Source organism: Camelus ferus, chromosome 7, assembly GCF_009834535.1.
Source record: "Camelus ferus isolate YT-003-E chromosome 7, BCGSAC_Cfer_1.0, whole genome shotgun sequence".
In the NCBI taxonomy this organism is placed as follows: Eukaryota; Metazoa; Chordata; class Mammalia; order Artiodactyla; family Camelidae; genus Camelus; species Camelus ferus.
Genome location: NC_045702.1, coordinates 53,145,803 through 53,172,073, shown reverse-complemented (window position 1 = coordinate 53,172,073; position 26,271 = coordinate 53,145,803). Strand labels below are relative to the sequence as shown.

The 26,271-nt window shown below is 35.2% G+C and overlaps 1 protein-coding gene across 6 annotated transcripts in view; it reads right to left on the bottom strand.

The window, feature by feature from the left end:
- Window positions 1–26,271, bottom strand: part of DGKB (diacylglycerol kinase beta) — a 588,496-nt gene that overhangs the window by 156,922 nt on the left and 405,303 nt on the right. For all 6 annotated transcript variants that reach the window (XM_032483924.1, XM_032483922.1, XM_032483923.1 and 3 more), the window contains one exon: window positions 5,732–5,822. In XM_032483924.1, the coding sequence (XP_032339815.1) occupies window positions 5,732–5,822 (91 nt within the window). The remainder of the gene's footprint in view (window positions 1–5,731; window positions 5,823–26,271) is intronic.

The following is a 26,271-nucleotide window of genomic DNA, read 5'->3' as shown; positions in this document are numbered from 1 at the left end:
ACATTAAATATGTACAACTTTTTGTAGGTCAACTATGACTCAACAAAGGCAATAAAATTTAGAAAAGAATGTCCAGTCCCAAGTTCCATTTCCTCCACTCCATGATCGGGTTTTGGTAGGGCTAAGACTGAGCTAAGGTTCTCTAAATGAATGCTGAAGGACCACGCAGGAAGATTTTGACAGAAGTGGGGCAAAGACAAAGCTGCAAAAATCTGCCCCCTGACTTTAGTAACTGTGCTTTGCAGGGTACTGCACAATCAGAATCTTACCTTTCAAATCCTGCTAATTTATTTTGTGTCCCTGACACTCTTCTTGCAATTTGTCAATACTTGAGCTCATTCAGATTTTATAGAAACAATCATTAAGACAAAAGGTCAGTATGTGAGGATGGAAATTCTTGGCCTTAAAATTCACCATCCTTCTAAGTCTTACCAAGAACCAAAAGACTTAAATACTTTAGGAGAATGGGCCATTTTATTCTTTCATGAACTTTGCCTGGTACATGGAACAAATTAAAAATGCATGAATTTTATAGACTTCAATTCCAGATGTTGACCTGAGATTCTCAGGGACATATCCAGGCCCCAGATAGTTTAATACAAACTTTGCTTTTAGTACATTATCTTGTAATTTTAAAGCTTTTCATTTGATTTTTTGTTTATCTTTTGTTTTGAAGTTAGAGGATAGCTGAACTTCTTAAAGTTACAAATTTCCCCTTTGTTTGTTCTATCTATGTATCTATCTGTCTATTTACCCATCCACCCACCCACCCACCCATCCATCCATCCATCCATCCATCCAACTTATTTGTTCCTTTAGATTTAAATATTTTGGCAGCAAGCAGCACAATTCTCATTTCTTTTTTAATTATGGAAGAAAATGTTCATCTGCTTATCTCTGCAGGGGAGATATAACAATTTCTCTAAATCATAGGATTTTGAGGAAGATTAAATCAGGTAACTTATATACGTTGTTTAGCACCAAGCATAAGGTATTTTTAACAATAGATACATCTTAGCTATTATTATCATCAACTATTGCCCCTTGATATTAATATTATTCCAAATATTCACTCTTTTGGGAAAAAAATCTTCCTAAATGAAAGAGAGATGTGAATTAAAGGGTCACACAGCAAATGGTCTGTTTTGAAGAAGCTGTCAATAAAATATATATCCATTACTTGAGGTACTCTTGTACTGAAGTGGTTTTATTCTGTTTTATATTTTCAAGCCATAGTTGGTATCATTTTAGGCCAAACAGGAAGCAACAGCAACAGAATCAAATTTCCAAATTGCTGTTTTTGTTATATTTAATTATGAAGTCACCTTGAGGGTAGAAAGGCGTATTCTGCTAATATGATAGACTGGATTCATTAAAAAGTAAATAGAGAAGCAGATTTTACATTACCATCCATACACATACACACACATCATTTCAAAATTAAGATAAATACATAAAATTTCAAGATATGCAACAACAGAATGGGGAGTGCACAGCACTAGCTCTGATTTACAAGTGCTCCTGCAGTGGTGCCAAGAAGAAGGCAGTAAATGCAGACCTGAGAAGCTCAGACTTCGGGAGGATGTAGAGCCACAACCCTAAAGAGTCTTTCCCGAAGATGTAAAGTCCCATGGAACAAAATCATGGAATTTTATCACTTGTAATGTTAAAATCAATGTTATCCATTACCTATTTTCATCAAATGTCTTTTGCTTCATGATACAAACTTTTCCTTGAACATTTTCCACTTTGTGACATAAATAATATTATACTACAGATCCATGTTTTTTGGTTTGTTCCTTTTTTCTTTTTTTGTAAGTTAAGACTTTATTGTTGAGAGCAGTTTAAGGCTCATGGCACAATTGAGGGGAAGGTACAGAGACTTCCCATAAATGCCCTGTCCTCACACATGCACAGCCTCCCCCATTATCAACATCCATACCAGAGAGATACATGTGTTACAACTGATGAACCTCCATTAACACATCATAATAACCCAGAGTCCACAGCTTCCATCAGGGTTCAAACTTGGTGTACATTCTCTGGTTTTCAACAACTGTATAATGACTTGAAGTTACCACCATTGCATCACACAGAGTATTTTCATTACCTTAAAAATTCACCTGTTCTTCCCTCTCTCTCCCTTAATCCTTGGCAACCTCTGATCTTTTTACTGTCTTCATAGTTTTACCTTTTCCAGAACATCATATGTTGGCATCATACAGTATGTAGTCTTTTCAGATTGGCTTCTTTCACTTGGGAAAATGCATTTAAGGTTCCTCTGTGTCCTTTCACAGCTTGGTAGCTCATTTCTTTTCAGCATTGAATAAATACTACTGCATTGTCTGGATGTACCACAACTTATTTATCCATTCACCCACTGAAAGACCTCTTCTTTGCCTTCAAGTTTTGGCAATCATTAAATAAGCTGTTATAAATATCCATGTGCATGTTTTTGTCTTGATAGAAGTTTTCAACTTCTTTGGGTAAGTACCAAGGAGTATGACTGTTCGATTATACAGTAAGAGTACGCTTAGCTTTGCAAGAAACTTCCAAACTGTCTTCCAAAGTGGCTGTACCATTTTGCAATCCCACCAGCAACGGATCACAGTTCCTGTTGCTCCACATTTTCACCAGCTTCCGGTGTTTTCAACATCCTAACAGGTGAGCAGTGGTATTTCACTCTTGTTCTAATTTGCATTTCCTTGATGAAATATGATGTAGAGCATCACTTCATCTGCTTACTTGCTATCTGTATATCTTCTTGGGTGAAGTACCTGTTAAAGTTTTTGGCCCAGTTTTCAATAGAGTTGCTTATTTTCTTATTGTTGAGTTTTAAGAGTTCTTTGTATATTTTGGATACACAAAGTCCTTTATTACATATGTCTTTTGTAAATATTCTCTCTTAATGTATGGCTTGTTTTCTTATTCTTATGACACTGCCATTCAAAGAGAATTTTTTACTTTCAGTGAAGTCTGTCTTTTATTTCTTTCACAAATTGCACCTTTGGCGTTTTATCTAAAAAGGTATCACCATACCCAAGGCCATCTAGGTTCTCTCCTATGTTATCTTCCAGAAGTTTTATAGTTTTGCATTTTACATTTAGGTCCATGATCCACATCCTCCTTAACCAAAGAACAGTTGACTGTATTTAGAGAAATCTATTTCTGGGCTCCATTGATTTGTCTTTTCTTTCACCAACACCACATTGTCTTAAATAGTATAGCTGTATAGTAAGTCTTGAAGTTGAGTAGTGTCAATCTTCTAACTTTGTTCTTTTCCTTCAATTTTGTGTTGGCTATTCTTGGTATTTTGACTTTTCACATAAACTTCAGAAGCAGTCTGTTAATAGTCACAAAATAATCTGCTGGAATTTTGATCAGGATTGTATAATAAATCTTTAGCTCAAGTTCAGAAGAACTAACATCACGACAATATTTTTTTGTATTTTTTTTTTATTGACATATAGTCAGCTTACAATGTGTCGATTTCTGGTGTACAGCATAATGTTTCAGTCATACATATTCATTTTCATATTATATTTCACCATAAATTACTATAAGATATTGAATATAGTTCAATGGGCTATACAATATGAACTTATTATTTATCTCTTTTATATATAGCAGTTAGTATCTGCAGATCTTGACCTCCCAATTTAGTCCTTTGTACCCCCTTCCCCATCTGGTAACCATAAGTTTGTTTTCTATGTCTGTGAGTCTGTCTGTTTTGTAAGTAAGTTCACTTGTGTCTTTTTCTAGATTCCACATATAAGTGATATCATATGGTATTTTCTTTCTCTTTCTGGCTTACTTCTTTTAGTACAATGATCTCCAGGTTCATCCATGTAGCAGCAAATGGCATTATTTTATTCTTTTTTATGGCTGAGTAGTATTCCATTATATAAATATACCACAACTTCTTTATACAGTCATCTGTCGATGAACATTTAGGTTGTTTCCATGTCTTGGCTGTTATAAATAGTGCTGCTATGAACATTGGGATACACTTCATCTTTTTGAATTAACAGTTGCAAATCAGATGCATTTCTCTACAATAACAGTGAAGTATCAGGAAGGGAAAGTAAAGAAACATTCCCTTTTAAAATTGCATCCAAAAGATAAATATGGCAATATTGAGTTTACCTATCCTTGAACAAGAAATCTCTCTCTTAGATGATTTTTTTCAATCTATGTTCAGTGGTTGGATAAGGTAAGGAGAGGTCCAAGAAGCTTCAGTATATCTACCCTACATTCAATCACAAGTCATATTTCAATTTTTTTTTTCATTTTTGCTTTCTGCTTCAGATTTTCTTTGAGCATAGGTTTCTGAAAATGCTCAAAATCCACTATACTATGAATTTTTTAATAAAAAGTTTTGACGATAAAGGAAGATTTTAGATCATTTTTTATAAATACAACTATATAAGTATATATATGTGTGTGTACACACACACACATTTATATATATATATATATATATATATATATATATATATATATATATATATATATATATATATATATAAACATGCACCCATATTCAGCATCACAAATAGCAGTCAAGAAAGTCCATCTTGAGCCCAAATCCTTCACCTTTTGTAATTATATTCCTTTTCAGGGTTATGATCCGATTCAGTCATGAGGGGCTTTTTCCTTTCCACAACAATCAATTCTACCCCTAACACTTCAATTTATTCACCATTCATGATGTGAAAAAAGTCCAAAAAGATTATATTCTGAAATGGTACCACTTTTCAGGTTATTACCCCTAACAGTAAATTTAAAAGTCAGGATAATGATGAACCTAGCCAGGCCATTATTATGCTTCATGGTCCAAAATGACTTCTGTTTACCAAACTTATTACCTGAATATATGTGACTAATAATTTAGGTCTCAGTAGACAAGCTATGTATTTATTTTTAAATGAAAAGTGTGAAGGTCACTATTTCTCAATTCATATCATCTAGTCATCAGGTGTTCTTGTCTCATAATTCTGCTCCTTTGATTTGTCTTTACCACCTATCAAAATATAACTTAGCCTTTTTCTTTCATCCCCTTTCTCTCAATAAAACTAAGACATTTTCTGTTAAAAGTTGCCCTCCAAATTTTTAGTCCTACAATGTCTACATTTTTTTGGTAGACCTATTTGCTCCAAATCTTTTTAAAGTGTATCTTTTTTTGCTATCTTTGCTCTCTTTCTTGGCTTTTCCACTTCCTATGAATATAATGGGGAAATGGCAACCCCAGGAATGGAGAAAAGCTAGTTAATGAATGGGAATGGGAGTGGAAAAGTATATTTTTTTAACCTTTATTCATGAAAGTGAGTACAATTTTAGTGAACTCTGTTTTAAAGGTTATAAGATATTGACACCTGAAAATAATAATTTTTTTTTAATGTTTTGTAACTTTCTTCTTCCCTTCAGTTACTTTCTTTTATCTTACATTTTTCTGTCCACACTATGCCCATTAACTTCTCCATTGATTTCTAAAGTTGTGTCCACCTTTCATTCTTTTATACTGTATTAAAACAACTCATATTCAAACTCATATGCTACTAGTTCAGATAGTGCTAGATTCTCAATGAGAGACAAAAGTGACATTTTTGAATCTTGGATAAAGTCATGTGAATTGTTCAACATATACCTCCTTCCATGGCCTATTGCAAACATATTCAAAGTCAAATTCAAGCCATTTCATAGTATTATAAAGATAATTCATTTTTCTTACTTCTATTTCTACAGATTCATGTAGCTTCTTGCAGGTGGCTGAGAAAGTTTCAGATGTGCCAAACTCAAAATACCAAAATTTGTTCTTCATTCTGAAAAAAGGAAAGGAAGACACATCTTAGGCAATTATCAATAACAGAAGGGATTTTTTTTAAAATGGGGGAGGCCTGTCTTGTAGTGTCAGTGATAGAAAAGGTTGGAGGACATGTACCATCCATTATGTAATAGATGGTCACATAATTTTCAAAGCTTAAGTGTTGGTGTCAAATTATATGATTATCCTGGAGGGATTACAGGAATGTGCTGATTTGACAGATTCAAGTACATTTCTGGCTTTTCTATAATACTGGTCACCCAGATTTTAAAATATAGTTTTAGTGCTTATGATTCCTAGCTTATTCTTAGATGACTTGATTTTAGACCAGCCACTCTGTAGTCATAAAGAGAGAAGGAAAAAAAAAAAAGTTTGGGTTTTCCATGAGAAAAAAGAGACCAAATATAAACATGCTCAATTTTTCTAGATGGCTATGTAGTCATTAGAAACTGGCATAGTTGGATAGCATATTAAAAAGTAAAAGAACAGTGGTTATCCACAAAATAAAATTTAGTAACTTTTGGATAACTATTAATTACTTTTTAAAGATATTGTCCTCTTTTATATGAACAATAGTGGGAAATTATGATACAGCATAAAAGAAATAAAGAATAACAGTATTTGATCACTGTAACAAGTGTTGCAAAGAAAATATAGTTTAAACTATTTAAGTATCTAATCTGGAAATAAGATGTTTAAAATTTATTTTCTCCTACAGTCCAATGGCCATATTGTTTCCTTGTGCCAGGTAATTAAATTAATGATCAGTTAATGTAATTTTACAAAGGTTGACTAGATTTTTATATTACCCAGCATTGGATTTAAAGTTTCATTCTCATGAGAAACTGCAGTTTTTAATTATATATAGTCTAACGGGTATCATGCCCTCAATTAGAAGAAAATATAGGTAAAATGAGATACATGTTTTCATACATAAATGCAAAACAGAAATTTTTGTAATGATATTCAAATATCTCTCACCAAGTTATTTTTTACTTGTAAACATTGATATGTACTTTTCACATTAAAATATAAAATACTTCAACATTAAAAAGATATTTGGCAAGGACCTTACTACTTAATTCAACCCTAATTTGTTATGGAACATTACATGGAATCACAAACTACAGAAGTAATCTTCTCTATCTAGACATATTCAGTAATATTTAGTCTCATGCAAGGTTTTATTTGCTTACAGAATTTTCATCAGCCCTTCTTACATCAATCACCATATTCAGTCCAATAATCTGAAGACCAATATAAATTTCATAGGACTCTAGCACCATGAATCATTGTTCTTTTCTAGAGAATATCTTCCTTGGATTCTAGCCTGATATAATATATCTGAGTAGATAAAAATAGATGATAGCTAGTTAGATGGAACAATGGCAAACATTTAACACCAAGATCTGTGGGCCTGAGTCAAAATGTTAGTTTATATTAAATTACAATCTACTTTACAAAAGAGAGATACTTTTACAAATTTATACATTGAATTATGCAAAACTAAAAATATTTTCCTTTGATTCATTATTCTAATGAAAAGCATATCACTCAACAAATTGAGAGGAAAATGTTCTGTATGATGTGGTCTCAAGACACCTTAGAATAATAATTAGTGGATGTTTTATGGCTGGAATTGTCTTTCTACGTTCAAGTTTTCTAATAACAGTTTTCTGTTGGCCTTTTATCCAGACCTTCCTGGATTCATTTATTCACTCATTCATTCATTCATTCAACAAATATTCAGTGAGAACATTCACTTTCATATGCTACCATGTTTAGTTCTCAAGATACAAATATGAACATGATTATCTTTATCTCTAAGGAGCTCAGAATGTTTAAGATTATGGGCATATACAACAATTACAAAGTTAATTTTCTAAACTAAATATGAGCAAACTATTGTGGAAAAGCACTTCAGTGAATCACCTACTTTTACCGGGGGGGTCTAGAAGCTTTAGAAAGGAGGGGACATTCTAATGGATAAGTAGAAGGCAAACAAGAAGATGAGACAGATTCTGGGCATTTTAGGAGTGGAGTGTGACTGCAGAGACTGCTAAGTATGGACTAACAAGGGTCTTTTTCAGAATGTGCATGTCAAGTTAAAGGGTCTAGATTTGGTATTACAGATTTATAGGATGCTGACAGAAGTTTGTTAGCAGTGGAGCCACGTGGCCAGCTTTGTTATATGGATAAATAAATGGTATAAATGAGTAAGTGGGCTAGGATGTTGAAATGTTGGTGTTGTGGACAGAAATGTGGCTACTGGAATAGTACAAATGAAATACAATCGAAGGCCTAAACCAAGTGGCAAGGAAATGGAAAAGAGAGGCTCAATTCAAGAGACATAAATGAGGAAGATTCAATAGGAACTGGTGGTATTAGATTATACTGATTTCTGCCACATATAAGTTATCTCTAGAGACATATGTGGCAATATTCAAGCATTACTCCAGCAAAAGAAGGGCTATGGATTTATATTTTGACAAGTTCTGTGATGCCATGTATATTGTATTGCAGTCTGAAAATTAAACTTTATATATATATACACACACATACATACACATAAATAATATATGGCTTCTGATTGCATGTCAATGGTTACTCCTTCCTGTTCTGTCCATCAAAGTTCTTCATAGCTTAATCAGGATGAGGAGTTTGCACCAGCTAACCAAGACACACTCACTTTAGCAAACACATCACAAGAAACAGAAATTCTGAGGAATTTACATTCAGTCTTTATTCACCATATTAGTTAGCATTACTGCTCATGTGCTAAAGCTGCTTTAAATTCTCCATTATTACAACCATTTTATGTTTCACTTAGATAAATATATGGAGGTAATAAAAAGCACATAGAATCAGATTCCACATGACAAATTAAAAGCTGTTAAATTTTATTTTTTTTTTCAACCAAACTGATCTTTAGGTTGTAGAAATGCAAAAAAGCACATTTACACATGTATGCTATTTATTTTTATGGCTCACATTAGAAAATGATCCAAATAATTCAAACTCAAATTTGTCAGAGAAAACATATAGCTTTGAATTTTAAGAACAAGGTGACTGGACATTTAACCCATTGTGAAATGTTCACACCAAAGCCAAATTTATTGCGTTCTAAGCCAGATTTTGTGATTACAGGCACGGTGACAAATGTTCTACAAAAAAAGAGTTATTCATACTATTATCATTTTAAGTCATTAATATATTAAACCTGATCTCAATGAATTTAATTGTAAGACTACAGGTTTCAGTTTAACATTTAAGGTGCTTGGCCAACAGATGTTCAGGTAAAAATGAAATTAGTTCCCATTTACCAGGCATTTTCTTACTACCAGTAATTTTGCTTCTTTTACATGTCCTCAGGAAACTGTGAACTATCAGAGACTTTGCTCAAGCAAAAAAGTCATTCTTGTCATTATGAAATTTAGTTAATATTCAGTTCTACAAGTTCTGAACTTTCAAATAGGCATTTTACACTCGAGCAATATATTTTCCTTTGAACTTTTCTTCCTGGTTTACATAGTTCCTTTTGTTTCTTGCTTGTTTTTTGTTTTACTTTTGCCTGCTAAATAATGTTAATGCAGCAAACATAAAACAAAACAAACAAAACATGAATTGCTGGTGCATTTCCCAGAAAGAATACCAAAGAACCTAATTAGATATGGAGCTCATTTCCAACAAAGATGCGAGATAAAATGGGTGAAATTGCTTCAATTATCTTACTATAGAAAACTCAAAAGTTATAAACATACAGAAAATTTTAGTTCAGTGAAATTACTCTTAAATTAAAGGTCAATCTTAACTCTCAAAATATGCTTCTTTTAGTATCTTTATGTATTTAGTGGTGGTGACGTAAGAGCTATAAGACCATTTAAATATACATAAATAAACATATATATGTATAACTGAAGTCCTCTATTAGACATTTGAATCCCTTTTTAAGCATCCTTAACTAAGCGATTCTGTCTATACTGTAGGAATAATATGCTTATTAGATAAGAAAATAAAACCCTTTGATCTTTGTTTTTTTGAATGAAAGCAAAATCATAATGCCCTAAGTAGTTAAAATGAACTTAAAATGAGTATTTTTTACTTATTAAAGATGTTTCACAAATCTCATATTTTACATTAGCTTGCTTTCACTTTTGTCTTGTATGAAAGCATTTCAATAGTAATTTTCAAATCAGTTCTTAAAATTATTTTCTCACAGAGAACCATGTTTCTAACAATTCAGTGACTTTATTTTAATAAAAAAAAAAAATCAGTCTCACAATTCAATAAACTACCCTAGAAACACAGCAGGGATTTTGAACTTGGGTAACAATGCTGGTGATGAGAGACATGGCACTCTTGACCTACTGCTATAGGATAAGTGTTTAAAGTGGTACAGTTACATCATAGAATCAATTCAGTTTTATTTTTCATTGCCAAAAGACATTACACCAAGCATTGGTTACAGGGTTACTCATTTATTCCTAAACGTAGTGAGGTATTACTCTTAAAAATACCCACAATCAAATGGAAAGGCCTTGGTGAAACATGGTTTCACCAGTGGACAAGCAGTCCCTGAAAGCTTCATTCAGCTCTAAGCAAAAGGAAGAAGAAACATTTGGCAGGATAGCTGTGGGAAACAGAAAGCTGGCAGGGCAGCGGGGTTGACTGCAACAACCACAGGTGAGCAGGGGATAAAGATAGGGGACACTTGCAGTTTATGTTGTCTGTCACTTCTTGAAGTCTCCTGTAAACTAAGTGTCATCTGCTTACTAAGAATCAAGTCCAAACCCAACTTGAATGAAATGAAGATTTTATTTTTTTTTCCTTTTGATTGGCAACTGTTAATTCACTAATAAATACTTACGAAAAAGATAGTTCAACATTTGAGACATTGGAATGAATGAGACCTTTTACCCCAGTTTATAAAAATCATAGTATCAAACACTGAAGTATATAGTTCTTTATTTGCTTACAGCAATTTAAAACTATAATTTTATGACAATAACTATCCATATGAAGATGCCAGTGGCATAAATAATTATATTCTATATGGTTATACTTTATAAAAAGAATTACATCTTATTGAAACTCTCAAGCCCATTTTTTAAAAAATAGGAATGTACACTCTCTCATAGCAAGAGAATAATGTTGATAATCTTTTTCATAAGGAAGAAACATGACGGTAATGACTACAGTGGGGACATTTTATATTCACACCAAAGAGAGCAAATATATTTCATGTTTGCAAACAACAGGTAAAGATGTAATATTTTTTAAATGACACATAAAAATGCTTGTATCTAATGCTCATTCATAAGATATGCTTGTTAAGTTCCCAGGAGACAGTGAAGCAAGCTACAGAAACTTCAGACAGAATCATAAAATATTCCATCTTAGTATGTAAAAAAGATGGATATTCTAAAAACACAATTTTTAACCTGAATTACTTTTATAAGTGTAAAGAAAGTTTCCCATATGTAAGTATATGAAAAGGATGCTCTCAAAGATCAAATATTTAGTATGTTTTTTTTCAATTCTCTTTAAAAAAGAAAAAAGAAAAAAATATGTGGTTATGCAAGAGTATTTCTGTGTATAAGAATTTTCTCTCAATAGTGATAATTATTTCTTCTCTAAATAATATTTTTCTCTGCCTTTTACTGCACATTAGAAATAATTAGGAGAGTTAGAATGGAAAAGTATAAAAGTATAAAAGCAGTAGTAATGCCACACTGCAGAGGCTATTTGAAAGAAGCACATATACATAGTGAGTCCCCAAAGAGCAATGATAAGTTCATAATTATACGAAATGTAAAGCTAAACCTACAATATGTTTATACGAAGTCCAAACATGTTTAGAACTAAATGTATTTCAGTAACTGTATCTCTACTATTAAAATAAATATTTCATAATCATAAAAAATTTCTTTAAGAACATTGTTAAGGAGATTAAATGAAATTTGTGGTAGCAGTAATTGCTATTGTGACTGAGCATGGCATTGTTACAGGTGAACCCAATGAGGTTTAGAAGTCACTCACCCAACATCACCTGCAAAGCAGCAAAATCTAACTCAGGAAATTCTAGCATTTTCACCATACTATCTCTCATTAAATATAATAATGAATGCAGCATCACCTTAAACATTTTTCTATGCCATAAGTGGAATGTTAGAGGTCAGATGGGTCACCAACATTAAATGGCTCATACGTTCACATTTCTATTTTAAAAGTATTCTTAATTCCCCTCTCCTGAAATAAGCCAACTAAATGACAATGTAATCTAGAGCTGACCACTGGGACCTGAAAGAAATATATTGTGGGCTTCTAGGTAAGATTGTCCATTCTGAAACAGAGACATGAATAATGTGAAAGCTCAGCCTATTTTTCCCCATTTTTGCATGTTGTCAAGGAAGGATATTATAATTGGAAGTGAAGCAATCATGAAGGGAAAGGTAAGGGAAACCCAGAGATGCTGACCCAGATTCCTGAAGAGAGCTGAACTTTCTAATTAGTCAATTATGAAAACAGTTCCTTTCTGGATTTTTACTCATGTGAGATTTACGAATAGACTCCTATGATTTATTTTGTGTATTCTGTTACTTGCAGCCTAAAGTACATTGACAACACAGTCCATTATGTTTTAAAAGAGAATTTTCACATACATTCTTGGAAAATCTAAATGAACTGGTATATTTGTTACACAACACTATTTTGCTACATGTGAAATCAGTGGCAACTGAAATAAAGGACTTAAGGTGGAGAATTTCTGTTCAGCATGGTTCTCTGTGCTAATTTTGTGATTAGATACACAAATATCACTGAATATGCTTTCCTCATCTGACTTGCCATCCCCCTAAACTTCCTAAGAGTGATTTCCATGTTTAAATACTTGAAATAATCTTGGGAGAAAACTCATAAAACATCCCTTTCTGAAATGTCCCCAAGTCTGCAACTGATGCTTTTATCATAGTCAATGAAATCTGTATAGACAAGTAAGCAGCTACTAAGTTCATACTTCTCACCTTTCCCCTGTCCTATACCCAATAACTTAGAAATGGAGTCAGTGGGTAATATCTGAACTCATAAAATATACCATGATGTCTGAAAGTATGTGCAGAAATATTTAAGTTACAGTATTTCTCACTAATAGAAATTGAAACTCAGTAGAGCCTAGGCAAAATTGATAGTGAGAATCTAAGTTTGTATGCCTCAATATAAAATAAAGCACTTCTTTATTTAAATGGATTATTGTATTCATAAATAGAAAATATTCACAACCCAGTAATTCCCTTCAATATGTCTAAAAACAAAGAGGAAGGCACTGCAAATGCATGAATTAGCATGTCTCCATGCCTAACTGAGTATCAGAGGAAACTAGAATGCTCTCCTCTCTAGTGGGAAAAAATTCTTTTGTACAACATTCTGAGCACCTACTCTGGACATCTTACTGTGGTCAGCAATGGAATTGCATTTGTACAAAGGATAGAAGAAATCTCTGCTTGTACCACACTTAATTGTTAGTGAAGAAAAAATAAATGAAATGATTGAATATTAATTCTGCTAAGTTCTAAACAGGAGGTTTACAGGATGCTTTAAGAGTGTACACAATAAAAGGGAATAGCAAAACTTCCTTAAGGAAGGAAACTGGCCAGATTTTTCAAAGACTTGAGGTGACAGTTACTCAATCCATCCTTTGCTCCAATTCCATAGTTATCAAGCAATCTGGAGTTAATTTGGCTTCACATGGATTCTGATAACCATGAATATGATATACTGAATTCTGGAATTATGCATCCTACTCCCTGGAATGGGACGACCACCACCTCCCCTCTATTTTAAGTGGTATATATAATTTTACCATTTGGTAAACTTGAGCAATTGAGTAAGAGCCTGATCACTTCCTATATACCACGATACAAGTATGTTTTTCCTTTACCCAAAATGAGGATGAGACTGGACTATGGTCACACACTCAGGATACTGCCCACTGGAAGGACTGTTGGAAAGCCCAAACAGCATTCACAGGCAGTTGGGACAATTAGCTGGATAATATGAATTAAATATGTTGTGCTAGATAGTGGAAGAATTGCTTGCTACACCCTCTCTTTTTACTACTCACCAACTGACTTTCTTGTTTATTTTTCTGTCTTTCTGTCTCAGTCTGCATCCCTCTTTTTCTCTTACTTGCCTTCACTGAATGTACTAAGTCCATCAGTTATTTAAGTACCAGGTATAAGAGTATAAGGGTTCGTTAGAGTTAGTATAGTTCAACATACACTTAGGGAGAGCCTACTTAGTTTCAGGGAAGTTAATTAAGTGTAATAGTTTCAGTAGACTTACAGTAAAAAGAGCTCAATTTCTCTGTCCTGACTGACGGACAAGTCCTTACAACCAGAATATAAATTAACTAGTAACTTTGTGCATTTAACAACTACAAGGAGTCAACACTATTAAACTAAATAACTCTGCTTAATGGCATTTGCTTTGCATATTAAAATATTAATGACATCTGAAATCACAGTTTTATTAGACAAAGCAATTTCAGATACAACATAAGGAGTTCGACATGTGAAAAAGATGATACAAATATTTCTGAAAAACATATTTACTTTCCATCACTGAAAGGCCAATTAACTCCTTTCTATTACTATCTTCAGTATCACAGAATAATTTTAAATCAGTAATTATGAACCATTAGAACATACTATACCTTGCCACATTTTTCATCTGTTTCTCCTAACCAATTTTAGATGCTATATTTTGTAAAACTTGCAAAAATAAAGAAAAAATTTACACCTCTCTAGCTCCTTCACACATTGTTTCCCTTACCTATATTCTGTGAAGACTACCACAGCTTCACAACTTAAAAAAACCCAAAAACTTCTAATAAAACTTGTTTCTCTTCTCTGACAATTAGTTAAGTGTTTTACCTTTTGTTTTTCTTCACACATCAGCAGTCCTTTTCCAATTCTGTACCAAGAAGCACAACTTTGCATTTTGAACATGCTGTTCACCTTAAAACTTCTCTCACACTAAAACTAAAAAATGGGCAATACCCCTTTTTCCAAGGATATGGAGGAGTCATTTTACAAACACATTCATTATCTTATATAAAAATGATAAAGAAAGAAATCAGACTACTTGAGTTATATTGGAAATACTTATATTTTTAAATCAAATTGAAGAATTATACAGTCCAACACATGAATCAGTAAACCCATTATTATTTAGATTGCATTTTTTGCCACTGATTTATATCTTGAGGGACCCAGATGACTCCCTGAAATATCATGATTTGTTTTTGTTTCCAGTCAAGATGCTATAATTTATATAAAATATTCAGGCTGGCTTGTATATAAACTAATTGACAGATGTAGGCATTATTATTTGGGAATTAATCATTGTGCTGGTACATTCAAGTACATGTTGGATAATTCTAAGACAGATGTGAAAGAAATATTTCCTCTCCTTTTCTCTCTAGCATTATTTTTTTATTTTAAAAATACACCTAGACCAGACACTATTTTCTTCCTGTTTATAATTATGCCCAAATGAGTAGATAATAAATGGAGATGAATTATAGCTGAAGGTCTTTTATAAGATAAAGCTATTTTCAATTTGCATTACCATAAACAAATCAATAAACCAACATTTTTCGCTACATTAAAATATTTAGCAACATGTTGCATTCTTTCCAGAATTTAAATTAAAAAAAATTACCTGTATTTTTCAGTTGAGGCAGAAAGAAACGACACCCTATCCACAAAAGTAGTACTACAGTCTGAACCTAGATACAGCATGGAAGTCATTTCATCCAGAATATTATTGCATATTTATCATCACTCATTTAGTTAGTGGCTCATTTAGAGATGTTTCCTATTCTGAACAGATTACAGAGATTGCAATTGATATCTCATTGTTATTTTTAATCTATCAATATAAAAAAAATCTCTTGGAGGCTCTTTTTAGTGAGTGGTCAAATGTAAAATAATCATAACGTAGTCATGCTTTTATATAAAATGTTTTAGTATTGCTAAATCTTGCCAGAGTTTGTTATTATGGGTCCATGGAATTACGTATGTGAGCAGGAGCTCTATTTCTTATTCAGTTATTTCCCTATAAAGATTAGAACCTAATCATTTGAGGCAGATGAAAAAAAAAAAAGTGACTTCCTTAGGAAGATAAAAGGGAAGGCAAAACAAAAGAGTGCCTATTATTTTTGCTCATTCATTCAACAAATATTTATTAAATACTTCTTATATGCCAGGTACTGTTCCAGCTGCTGGAAATTCATCAGGGCCTAAAATAAAGTCCCTGCTCTTATACTGCTCATAGCCTTTGTCTAAATGTGCGGTTAGATTACCTGTTACCATTCAGAGTTAGTGAGCTTCCTCTTTCCATCTTTTATCGTTCTTAGAGCAGAGGGTATGTAAAATAAAACCCCAGAACAAATACAACAAAACATAAAACATTTAAATCAGCCAACTCCTGTACTAGTCTTCAAAACTACACTATAACTGTGTTTATAATTAATTGAAGTATTATTGAATGCAGTGGTAGACTGTTTAATGGACACACGTTCTTCCCAGGCCTGCACGCATGCCCCATACAGTGGGGCCACAGCCACTTCGCCCTTCCCGCGGCACTTCTCTTTCTTCACCCCCGGGCTAGCCTGAGTGACTTACTTTGACCAACAGAATGTAACAGAAGTGATGCTGCCCGAGTTCCAGACCCTAGGCTTCAATGGTCTCGTAAAGGCCACCTCCCTCTCAGAGCACTGTCCTGAGATCTTCCTGTTGTGAAGGAGCCCAGAGTGGCAAATGATGTGAACAGGCAGATCTAATATCCTACCTGAGCCCAGGCCCAGCTCAACCAATGGCTTACTGCCACTGAAGAGCTGCCTAGCTAACCTAAAAATCATAAATTGCTGTCATGTTCAGGCACTAAGTTTTGGTGTGGTGAGCTAAGCAGAAACAGATAAAAGACACAAAAACGTATTATATACTTACAATGTGCTAAGCACAACATATACAAAGGTCACAAACGCTTTCATAAACTCAGCCTTATAGACTCTGTCTTACAGTAGTACAGTGAGAAAGACAGTCATTCCTCAAATACACAAACACTGTGAAACTGCCGATTTACTATGTGAAAGGAAGAAAAGTGAAAATATTTCATGAGAGGTTACAATTACTGGGAGGGAAGCACATTTCTGGCACAGGTGACTGTCAGCACAAAGGCCCTGTGACAGAAAGCAGGTTCCCAAAGGGAACTGAAGGAGGCCAAAGAACCATGGACAGAGCGAGCGCAAGCTCACTGTGAGCAAGTGCTGTAGGTTCAGGCCAGACACTCAGCTGGACGGCGTATCTGTCTTATGATGAAAACTGCTAGTAGCAGCAGCACTTATATGGAATTTGTATCTCTTTGTGTGTGTGCATTATTTCTTTTTGATGCAATTACTTGCTGCATGAGCATTAAGGAAATAGCAACAAAACATGTTCCTAAAAGGTCAGCAGAGCAATGCTTGAATTTCATGGCTAAAACTCTTGCATATATAAACCCTCAGAGCTGAAACTAAGTAACCTAAATAAATTTAATAATGGAAATGAATTAGAGAGGAGAGAGCTCTGGTAATTGTGGTCATATTTGTCTTTCAATTGAACAATTTAGACTTTCACATAGAAGAAAAGGAATATGATAGGGCAGTTAAATACAGTAATAACCAGGCAAACCAACACATTTCTGTTGTACAAGTTGACTGCACAATGTGGTCATCAACTTGATTAATTCCATATAATATAAAGAGTATGCAAAACTCTGAAGGGGAGATAAAATTTCTCAAACTCTTATTGTTCCATAAAAGAAAAGTATTAAGTGAAAGAGTAACAGTCAATTATTTCCAATCAGCTAAAATCACTGAAATATTTCTGTTGGGAACAAAGTCTTGCTTTCTTCTCAGCTCAAAAAAACAAAACAAAACAAAAAACAAGAGACATAGCAAATTAACAATCCTGGAGTTCCCTTCCTTTGCCTATTAGACTCACAATAATATGACTGCCCAGAAGGATAAGGAAGCATTTGGGGAGATTATTGGTTTAAGCAAGAACCCTTTCAAGCAAGACAAGCACAAAGGAAAAAAGAAAGAAAAGAAAAATTCTGAATTCTTTTTGTTACATTCAATCGTCACAATAGAGTAATTTTCTCTCATCATCCATAAATCTATCATCTTGCTAATACTTCGCTAAAATCATTTCATTGTAGCACATAATATATATTAATAAGCTACTAGACTTTTTCTAATAATCTACTTTCCTTTCCACTTTAGATTTAACAATCGTATAATAATCACTGTTCAGCTTGCAAATGAATCATATGCAATAGTAAGGAAATAGCTAAGAGAGAGATGCAGCCCATGAGAGATTTAATCATAGGAAATGGCTGACTTTTTATTTCCAATAACCATCTGCACTCATGGTAAATCAGGTGCTAATGAAGCTCAGGCCCAGACTGTACGGGAGCATAAATTTTGAGAACCAAAAGTCGTGGAGCAACAGACTTCAGAAAAACAGAATTTTCTGAGGAAATGAACCAAGATTATCATATAGAAGGTCACCATCTGCAAATGTGTCACACAAATGAATATATTTGATAGTCCTAATACCACTTTATGACACTGGCTGTCAACATCAAATCCATACCTTTCTTTTGAAACGTTTCACTGTAAAATAGCATGATCACTTACGGTTTCCTCCTAGACAGTCATCTTTTTGAGGGTAGGGACTCTTCATGACAATTTCATTTTAATCTCCCTCATTGTGCCTTAGACTTTGTTGTACTCAATATTTATAGAATTAAGCAATGGGAATAAACTTATAATTGTGGAATCCCACTTTTAGAGCAGAAATAACTGATCTCCCCCCCTCCCCAGTGAATGAGGAAACCACATCTATATTGGCTTGAATTTGTGCCAGACATGGGATTAGATTCAGATCATCTGACAATCAATCAAGATGACAATGTCTTCTAAGACTTTTTTGTCTCTGTCATCATAATCTTCAACTTCATGCCTCACTCAACCACTGTTGTGGTGACACCCACAATATGAATCAGGACAGAAGTAGAGGGACAAGAGGAAAGACGACCCAGAATCTACAGTATCAATCACATTCTCTATCACAAAGAAGGGATTCATGTCTGAGCACATGACAAAATATTGACATTTTTCTATGTCCTAATGTAAGACATGGACCATATATCTACCCCGAGATTATTAATGATTATATTCTTAACCCTTTGCAAATAATACAAAAGCAAGAACCAGGACTCACAGGCAAATATGAGAGGTGGGATTTCTATTAACTTTGAGTCAACCTGAATTCCCTACCAGCCCCTGCTTAATGTGGCTTCATCCTTCCCCACTCGTTACCATGCATGCAGGAATTTTTAGTGAAGTGCTAAGAAGTCTTTTCTCTCACTTTTGTGAAAATAAAATCAGAAAGCACTACAAAGAAATTTAGACGTGAGAACCATTTGTCTGTAAATAGATTTATGAATTCTGTGAGGTGGATACTTAGAGCAGCGGTTCTTAACTTTCCATAATTCATGGATACCTTGAGAATTCGATGAGGGTCATGAGTCTTCCTGTACATTTGTGTCATGAAATATACACACGACACAGATGTAAAGGATTATGACTAAAACCACAGGAGTTTTACAGTCTTCCTGAAATCTATTCATAGTGCCCAGAACCATGTAAACCCAAGTTGTAAGTCCTGACTATAATCATATTTGCAACCTTCAGGATTAATAACAACCTTAGATAGTGTGTGTTATAAATGACAGACTTTAAATGTAAACTATTTTAAATGTTTATTTAAAGTTCTTTGGTGCCAGCATTTATCATGTTAGATCACAAATGCAATTTTCAAACTGTGTTTTCCTATGTCTACATGAAATAATTGATAGTTGTTTTCATTTAAAATTGAGAAGACAGGCACATTTTACTGTTTAACAAGATACTGGGGGACATGATATTAGAGATGTAGGTATGTTCTGTTTTGCTACTCTAATAAGAATTCACAAAATTAGAGCTGATTCTATTTTATGAGTGGGTTTTAATAACCCTCAGTCCATCATCCTGCCTCCTGCAAATTTACACTGCAGTATCCCAGGTATGTTGGCATTTAACTTATTAGAACCTAATTTGCTATTAGGGAGAGGAACACCTGTATATATACATTTTACAATGTATTATTTTCATTGTGATCTGTCTTTTACTCTCGTTTATCTTAATACATAGCAAAGAACTGACTAATCTTTGTTTCATTCTTTTATTCTTATGTGAAAGCACTTTCTTGCTGTATAGCAGGGTTTCTCAATCTCAGCATTATTGATATTTAAGGGCGAGAGAATCCTTTGTTGTGGGAACTGTCCTGTGCACTGCAGAATGTTCAGCAACACTCCTGGCCTCTGTCTACCATATGTCAGTAGTATTTCCCCCGTGTGACAATCAAAAACATCTCCAGACATTGCTAAATGTCACCTGAGGAGGGGAAAAACTGTCTACCTGCTGTCTCAGAAACTTCACATAGGATACGCCCTCCACCTAGAGGTTTCATTTTCTCATCTTCACCTAGAGAAGTCTTACTCTTCTCAGCCTTGGCTGACCCAAACTAAGTCAGTCCTTCTTTTTATACACCATCACATACTTCACTTTTCCTTTGTGATTAGACAGGTTTCTTATCATCTTCTCTGCTTCTGGTCCAAAGAGATACTTTCCAATGGTTGGTCCATGGCACATACCACACATCAAGGCCAGAACAACACAATGAGGCCATTGCTAATGCAACTGAAGGCTGAGGAAAAGCTGAGATTCTGGTGGAAAAGCCTTTCAGGCCAATGTGACCGTTTTTTTTCTTTTTTGATACACAATTGGCTGAATCCATCCCTTTCACTGGTGTTTCTCCTTTTCGAGTTGAATGGATGAAGCTGAGTGAACAATAATAAGATCTAGCATTTACTGAATGTATACTATGTGCCTTATGTAAAATGGTATATTCTCTCCTCACTATGATATTGCTACTGGTATTACCTTTATTTTACAAAAGGAAAAACTGAGACACAGTGGATAAATTATTAGCTCAAGGTCAGGCATTGGTTTCATTATTGAGCTTTGCTCAGGACAGGCAGAAACCTGTCTTTATCCTTTGTACTTGATGTTCCCTCTGCCTGGAATGTTCTTCCTCCAAATAACCACATGCCTTTCAGGTCTCTGTTCAAATGCCATCTTCTTAGAAGACTTCTTGGCTACTCTGCTTAAAATTACAACCAATGCCCCATCCTGGTAATCCCTGCCTTGCCGTCTTTTGTAGAACTTCCATCTTCTGAAACATTGATGTTTTACTTGCTGATTGTCTGGCTCCCCCAAAAGACTGAAAGTTGCTTGAGGACAATGATTTTGTTTCATGGCTATATCCTCAAGTGCCTACAACATGCTTCACATTTGGGTAAATCCTCCGTTAAGTATTTGTTGAATAAACACATGAACACATTTCCAATTTACCATGGAGGTCTTAGTATTTGAACCAGAGCAGATAGCACAGAGACCTGGGTGGAAATGCTGACTCCAATTTGTTTCAAGAATGATATCATTTCAGTTTCCTACAAGTAAAGATACCAGCTGTGCACGTGTTATATAGACAATCCAGGATGGAAGAGAGCAGAAGTGGCCTCTCCGGTCTCTCTAGTTTCTGCTGAGAGATCAAAGCTCTGAGGCAGAGGCAGAGGCAGAGAACAAGTGGGCACCCAGCTTGCCCCTGCAGAAGGCTGCCACTTGAGGGGGGTCCCAGCTGGCACAGAACATTCAAGGCAGCTGTGGCTGAAATCGAAGGTAGACTGAATTCTTCATAAGGTACCAGAGTCCTTATGATAATGCACCATAGGAACCTTTTAGATTTCTCAAAACTCCCTTTAATTTTATAAGTAACCTAATCCATCATGCAATATTTTAAATACATTTCCTTCTTTCTTGCCACAAGAAAGATTATGAAAACAGATGCACACTCTAATCACAAAAATAGCCTCACATCAGATGAAGATTTTATCAGCTCCCTCCCCTCCAAAATTAACAAAGTTACTAACTATGCAATTTTTCATTTTAAATTAAATCAGAGGAATAATTTTCCTTTCACCTTAAACCCATTAAAAGTCCAGTACTTTACAGCAGAGATGACACTGAATGATTCACAAATTAATGAAACCATTGTTACACTGCTCTAAACTTTAGGGAATGGAATTATAAAAGCCTTAAAAAAACATGACTCTGCCAACCCCTGCCCCTTCAGCAGCTTTGTGTTGCTTACTCAAATCTAAACCTACGTAAAGCCATTTTCTGAACACTTTTGTGCTAAGTAAGTTTCTAGGGTGATAAAGGAGGAACCAGATATTTCCATGCAGGAAGCCTGGGGAGAGGTTGATCAGACTTAAATTGTAATATTGTCTCTTAAAGCAGAAGTGGTCTTTCTATAAATGACGGAACTTGGAAGAGAAATTCTGCAGTTGGTGTGAGAGTCTGTGGCTCTTTTCTGGCCCGCAAAGCCATGGAGAAATTTTCCAGCAGACCCATGGCACAAGGCTGCCTGTGGCCTCTGTAACTTAAGCCAACATTTAGGAAATGTAAGTGCATGACGGTCTCTGCATTCTGCAGAGTTCAAGTAATGATGATAAAACAGCACCTGAGTTACAGGATGGGGTTCTGAACCATGAGAACCCCTAAATTTGAGACAGCTCTGTGCCATGATATTCTGAGTCCTCTCTCAGGAGATTTTACCCTTTGACCCATTGTGCAGAATTGTTTCCTAATTAGGCTCTTTCAAAGCTAAGAGGGACAAAATAGGGCTGAGCAGCCAGCCAGCCAAATGTACCTTTTATAAATCTATCTCTAAACTTGTAGCGAACTCTAACAAAGGTTTCATTAATTTAGCAATCACTCAATGTCATATCTATTATAATGTACTAAGCTCTTAAGAGGGAAAGAGAAAAGAAAATTGTTTTATTCCCATGATTTAATTTAAAATGAAAAATGAAAAATTGCAAAGATGGTAGCCTTGTTAAACTTTTTTGATTTGCTTTATGATTTAAAGGATGGACTTGCTTTCCTTGAGGGCGATGCTTTTGTCTTTTATTTTAAAACTCATTCGTGTACACTTTTATCTTTCTAGGACAGGGATGAAAACACTTAAGTGATTTTAATAAAACCTGGTAATATATATTTAAAACTTAGTAACAGATGCAGCCCCAAAGGATGTGTAAAAAACAGTGCATATCAAAACAGTACACCTAGGAAGGACCCCGAATTGCCTGTGGTAACAATGAAGGACCTTGTCTCCCATCAATAATCATGTACCATCATCGGCTGGGCCCCTCTCCCGGATCCCTGGACCTTCTGGGGATTCTTGCCAAATCCAGCTTCCATGCTCCCCTTTCTGTGTACAGAAACACATGAATTAAGATGCCAAAGGGAGCAAAAAAGCTCCTTCCTAGTCAACTTTACTTCTTTATTTTTTATTGAAGCATATAGTCAGTTTACAATGTTGCATCAATTTCTGGTGGACAGCAGTCACGACACGTAAGCAGATGTGTCGTGTGGGACATCCAGGAAGGATGCTTGCTTATTATTGGGTATTCAATACACAGTCAGCCTTTTTGTAAGCATCCTTACAGCCACACGAAACTGCAGAAGAGGCTGGGAAGTGTAGTTTTTAGCTGAATTCAGTATCACCTTGAATTAAACCTGGCGTTCTAAGGAGAAAGGGGAGTATGGCTAAGGAATGTGTCATTTCACACAGCCTGTCTGTAGAGGACACGGTAATTGGCATTCATACTGATGTTTTTAAAAAAGCACGTAGTTTGTTTATAAGAACCAAGACTGACTATACTTTGCGGCTGTCTTTGGTCATCATCAATCATGGACTGAAAGGCTTTTAAAGATGAAGAATGCACTGCCTAGCACTTCTGTAACAACCCACTTACTCATTTCCACCTTACTTTCAGGCACAAGGTACCAAAACGTTGACCAATCAGTGAAGAATAGGCCAAGCTGATTCATTAATTTATGTAAACAACCTTTGAGATAAGACGCGATGCCAATTTTGAAAATTAGTATGGCTGAATGATTAGCTGTATGTATATCAAATACATAAAATAACAGTTTCTTAGAAATCATCTTTCCTTATTCTAGACCTAAAATTAATAAAGAGCATTTAAGGCAAGGGTGAGCCAATACAGGTTGTTGGCCAAATCTGACTTGCCAAGGTCTGGGGTAAATAAAGTTCTATGGAAACACAGCCACCCTCAAATGTTTATGTACTGTCGGTAACTACCTTCATTGGGTACATGGCAGAACTGAGTAGCTGGAGGCCAGGGGTGCCGTGAAACATCCTGAAGCCCACAGACACAGAGGCCCACTGCAACTATCTGGCCCCAGTGCCAACAGTGCTAATGCTGAGAAAGCCTGTGGCAAGTGAGAGCCTGGACGAGTGGCTGCTGACTGCCAATCACCCTCCTTGGAAGAGAGTCTTGGTGGTGGTAGCTTTGCTATATTCCTTCTTCTTCTTCTTTTGTTTTCCTGAGCCAAAACACCATTTTTACCTGCACTTAGCAACTCAAAGGTTTCCATTCATCACTTAAAATGTACTGACAGTATTTCACACACGGGTGTCATGTTAAATGCTAGCTCCTGAGTTCTGTCAAAGGATTCCACGGCCAAAAGAACTGGGGGAAGGATGCTTATGGTATCATAACACCATCCCTGTGGAGATTCACTGCATACAAGGGTGGCACAGGCTTGGAGAAGTCTGGTGGCAGAGCAACCTGTGAACGTTGGGCATGCTCAGTGTGTTGAGGCAGCCAGTTATAGACAGGGTTCTCGAATAAAGACAGTAGGTCAGTAAAGCAACGGTCATGCCAGAATTTTCTAAAACAGTGTTCCCTGGATGACTCATTCCACCATGGTCATTGGTGGGAAAAACAAGGATTCCTAAATAAATAAGTTTAGAGATTACTAGATTAGACAGAGTTTAATGAGTTTTCTTACAGCAATGCTTTTAATCATTTTCGTATGTGTGTGTTTGTGTGACAGACCTTTTTGATGACTAGAGATCCCTTCTCAGAATAAAGTCATTAAATACGTAAGGCAAAAAGTATGGGGTTTCAAAGGAAGTGAATTATACTGAAGTACAATGATCAAAATATAAAAATAGATCTGTAGCATATTAATGTATTTCTTTGTTAACACATTAAACAAAATTGAGTAGTAGGCCTAACAGCTAACACAATTTTGAAATAGTCACAAGTATAAATAATACAACAATCCCAACAACTGTAATGTGATATGAAAAATCTGTGATTTTCATGGGGGACAAAGTCTTAGGTGTGGCTATCCTTACAGGAGCTCATTGTCTTCATTCAAATTGAAGGAAATATTTCATTTCAGTGAGAAGTTAGTAAAAAACTAAGATGTAAAACACCACAGAGCCTTTAAAATGTTATTTTGATGGTGAATGTCTAACAGTGAGAGTTGTGGGGCTTCTATGAACTTGTTTGAATGTGGGAACCACTAATTTATTTCAAAAATCCAGCTCCACATGGCATGTGGGAAATTCTGCTCTGAACTAGTGCCTTAGGCCTGGAAGCTTCTAATGTCATGACGCAGTACTGCATTTATAATCATTGTTTTAAGCTAGCATTTTCAGATCCAGTTCAGCTCCATGATAACAGCTGTTGTTTTCTTTACTGATCCCTTTCACTTTCAGAAATAAATTTCTTTGAGCTTCATACTTGTTCAGTGCAAGTACCGCCATGTAAATTCCTGGGATGAAAGGAAGAATGAGTCGTTTCTCACCTCTCCAGTCAGGGACCCAGGGGGACCGGGACCTTCTGCCCTAACGCATGGCTGTGTTAAACACAACTCCCTTCCAACTAAGTGTCCTCGTTCCGCAAAACAGACGTGTGGTGACAAGGTGTTTCTGGCCACAGGAATCATGACACAACCAGGCGGCAGTAGCTGAAATAGTGGCACAGATTTTTAGTAAAAGGCAAGAGATAAGTGAGAAAGCAAGCGTCAATCGTCAGCCCGTGAGTTACTGCTGCCCTCGGTCTGCAGTAATTACAACAGAGCTGCAGCTAACTGTCCCTCTGGTGAACGCCAGCAAATACGGTCTTTCAAGCTTATCAACTGGACATGGTCAGCTCCTCTCCCAGGAGGCCTGGCCTCCTCTAAATGACAGGGGAAATAAAGGACAAAAGAAAGGGGGAACAGACAGAGAAGCAAACAGATTATTAACATTAATTAGATCTTTACATTTATTATATTTAAAAGGCCTATCTAATAGGAGGCTTCTATATCTTTTATGGTTTCTCTAAGTGGTGCTTGCTATTTTAATGGCAAA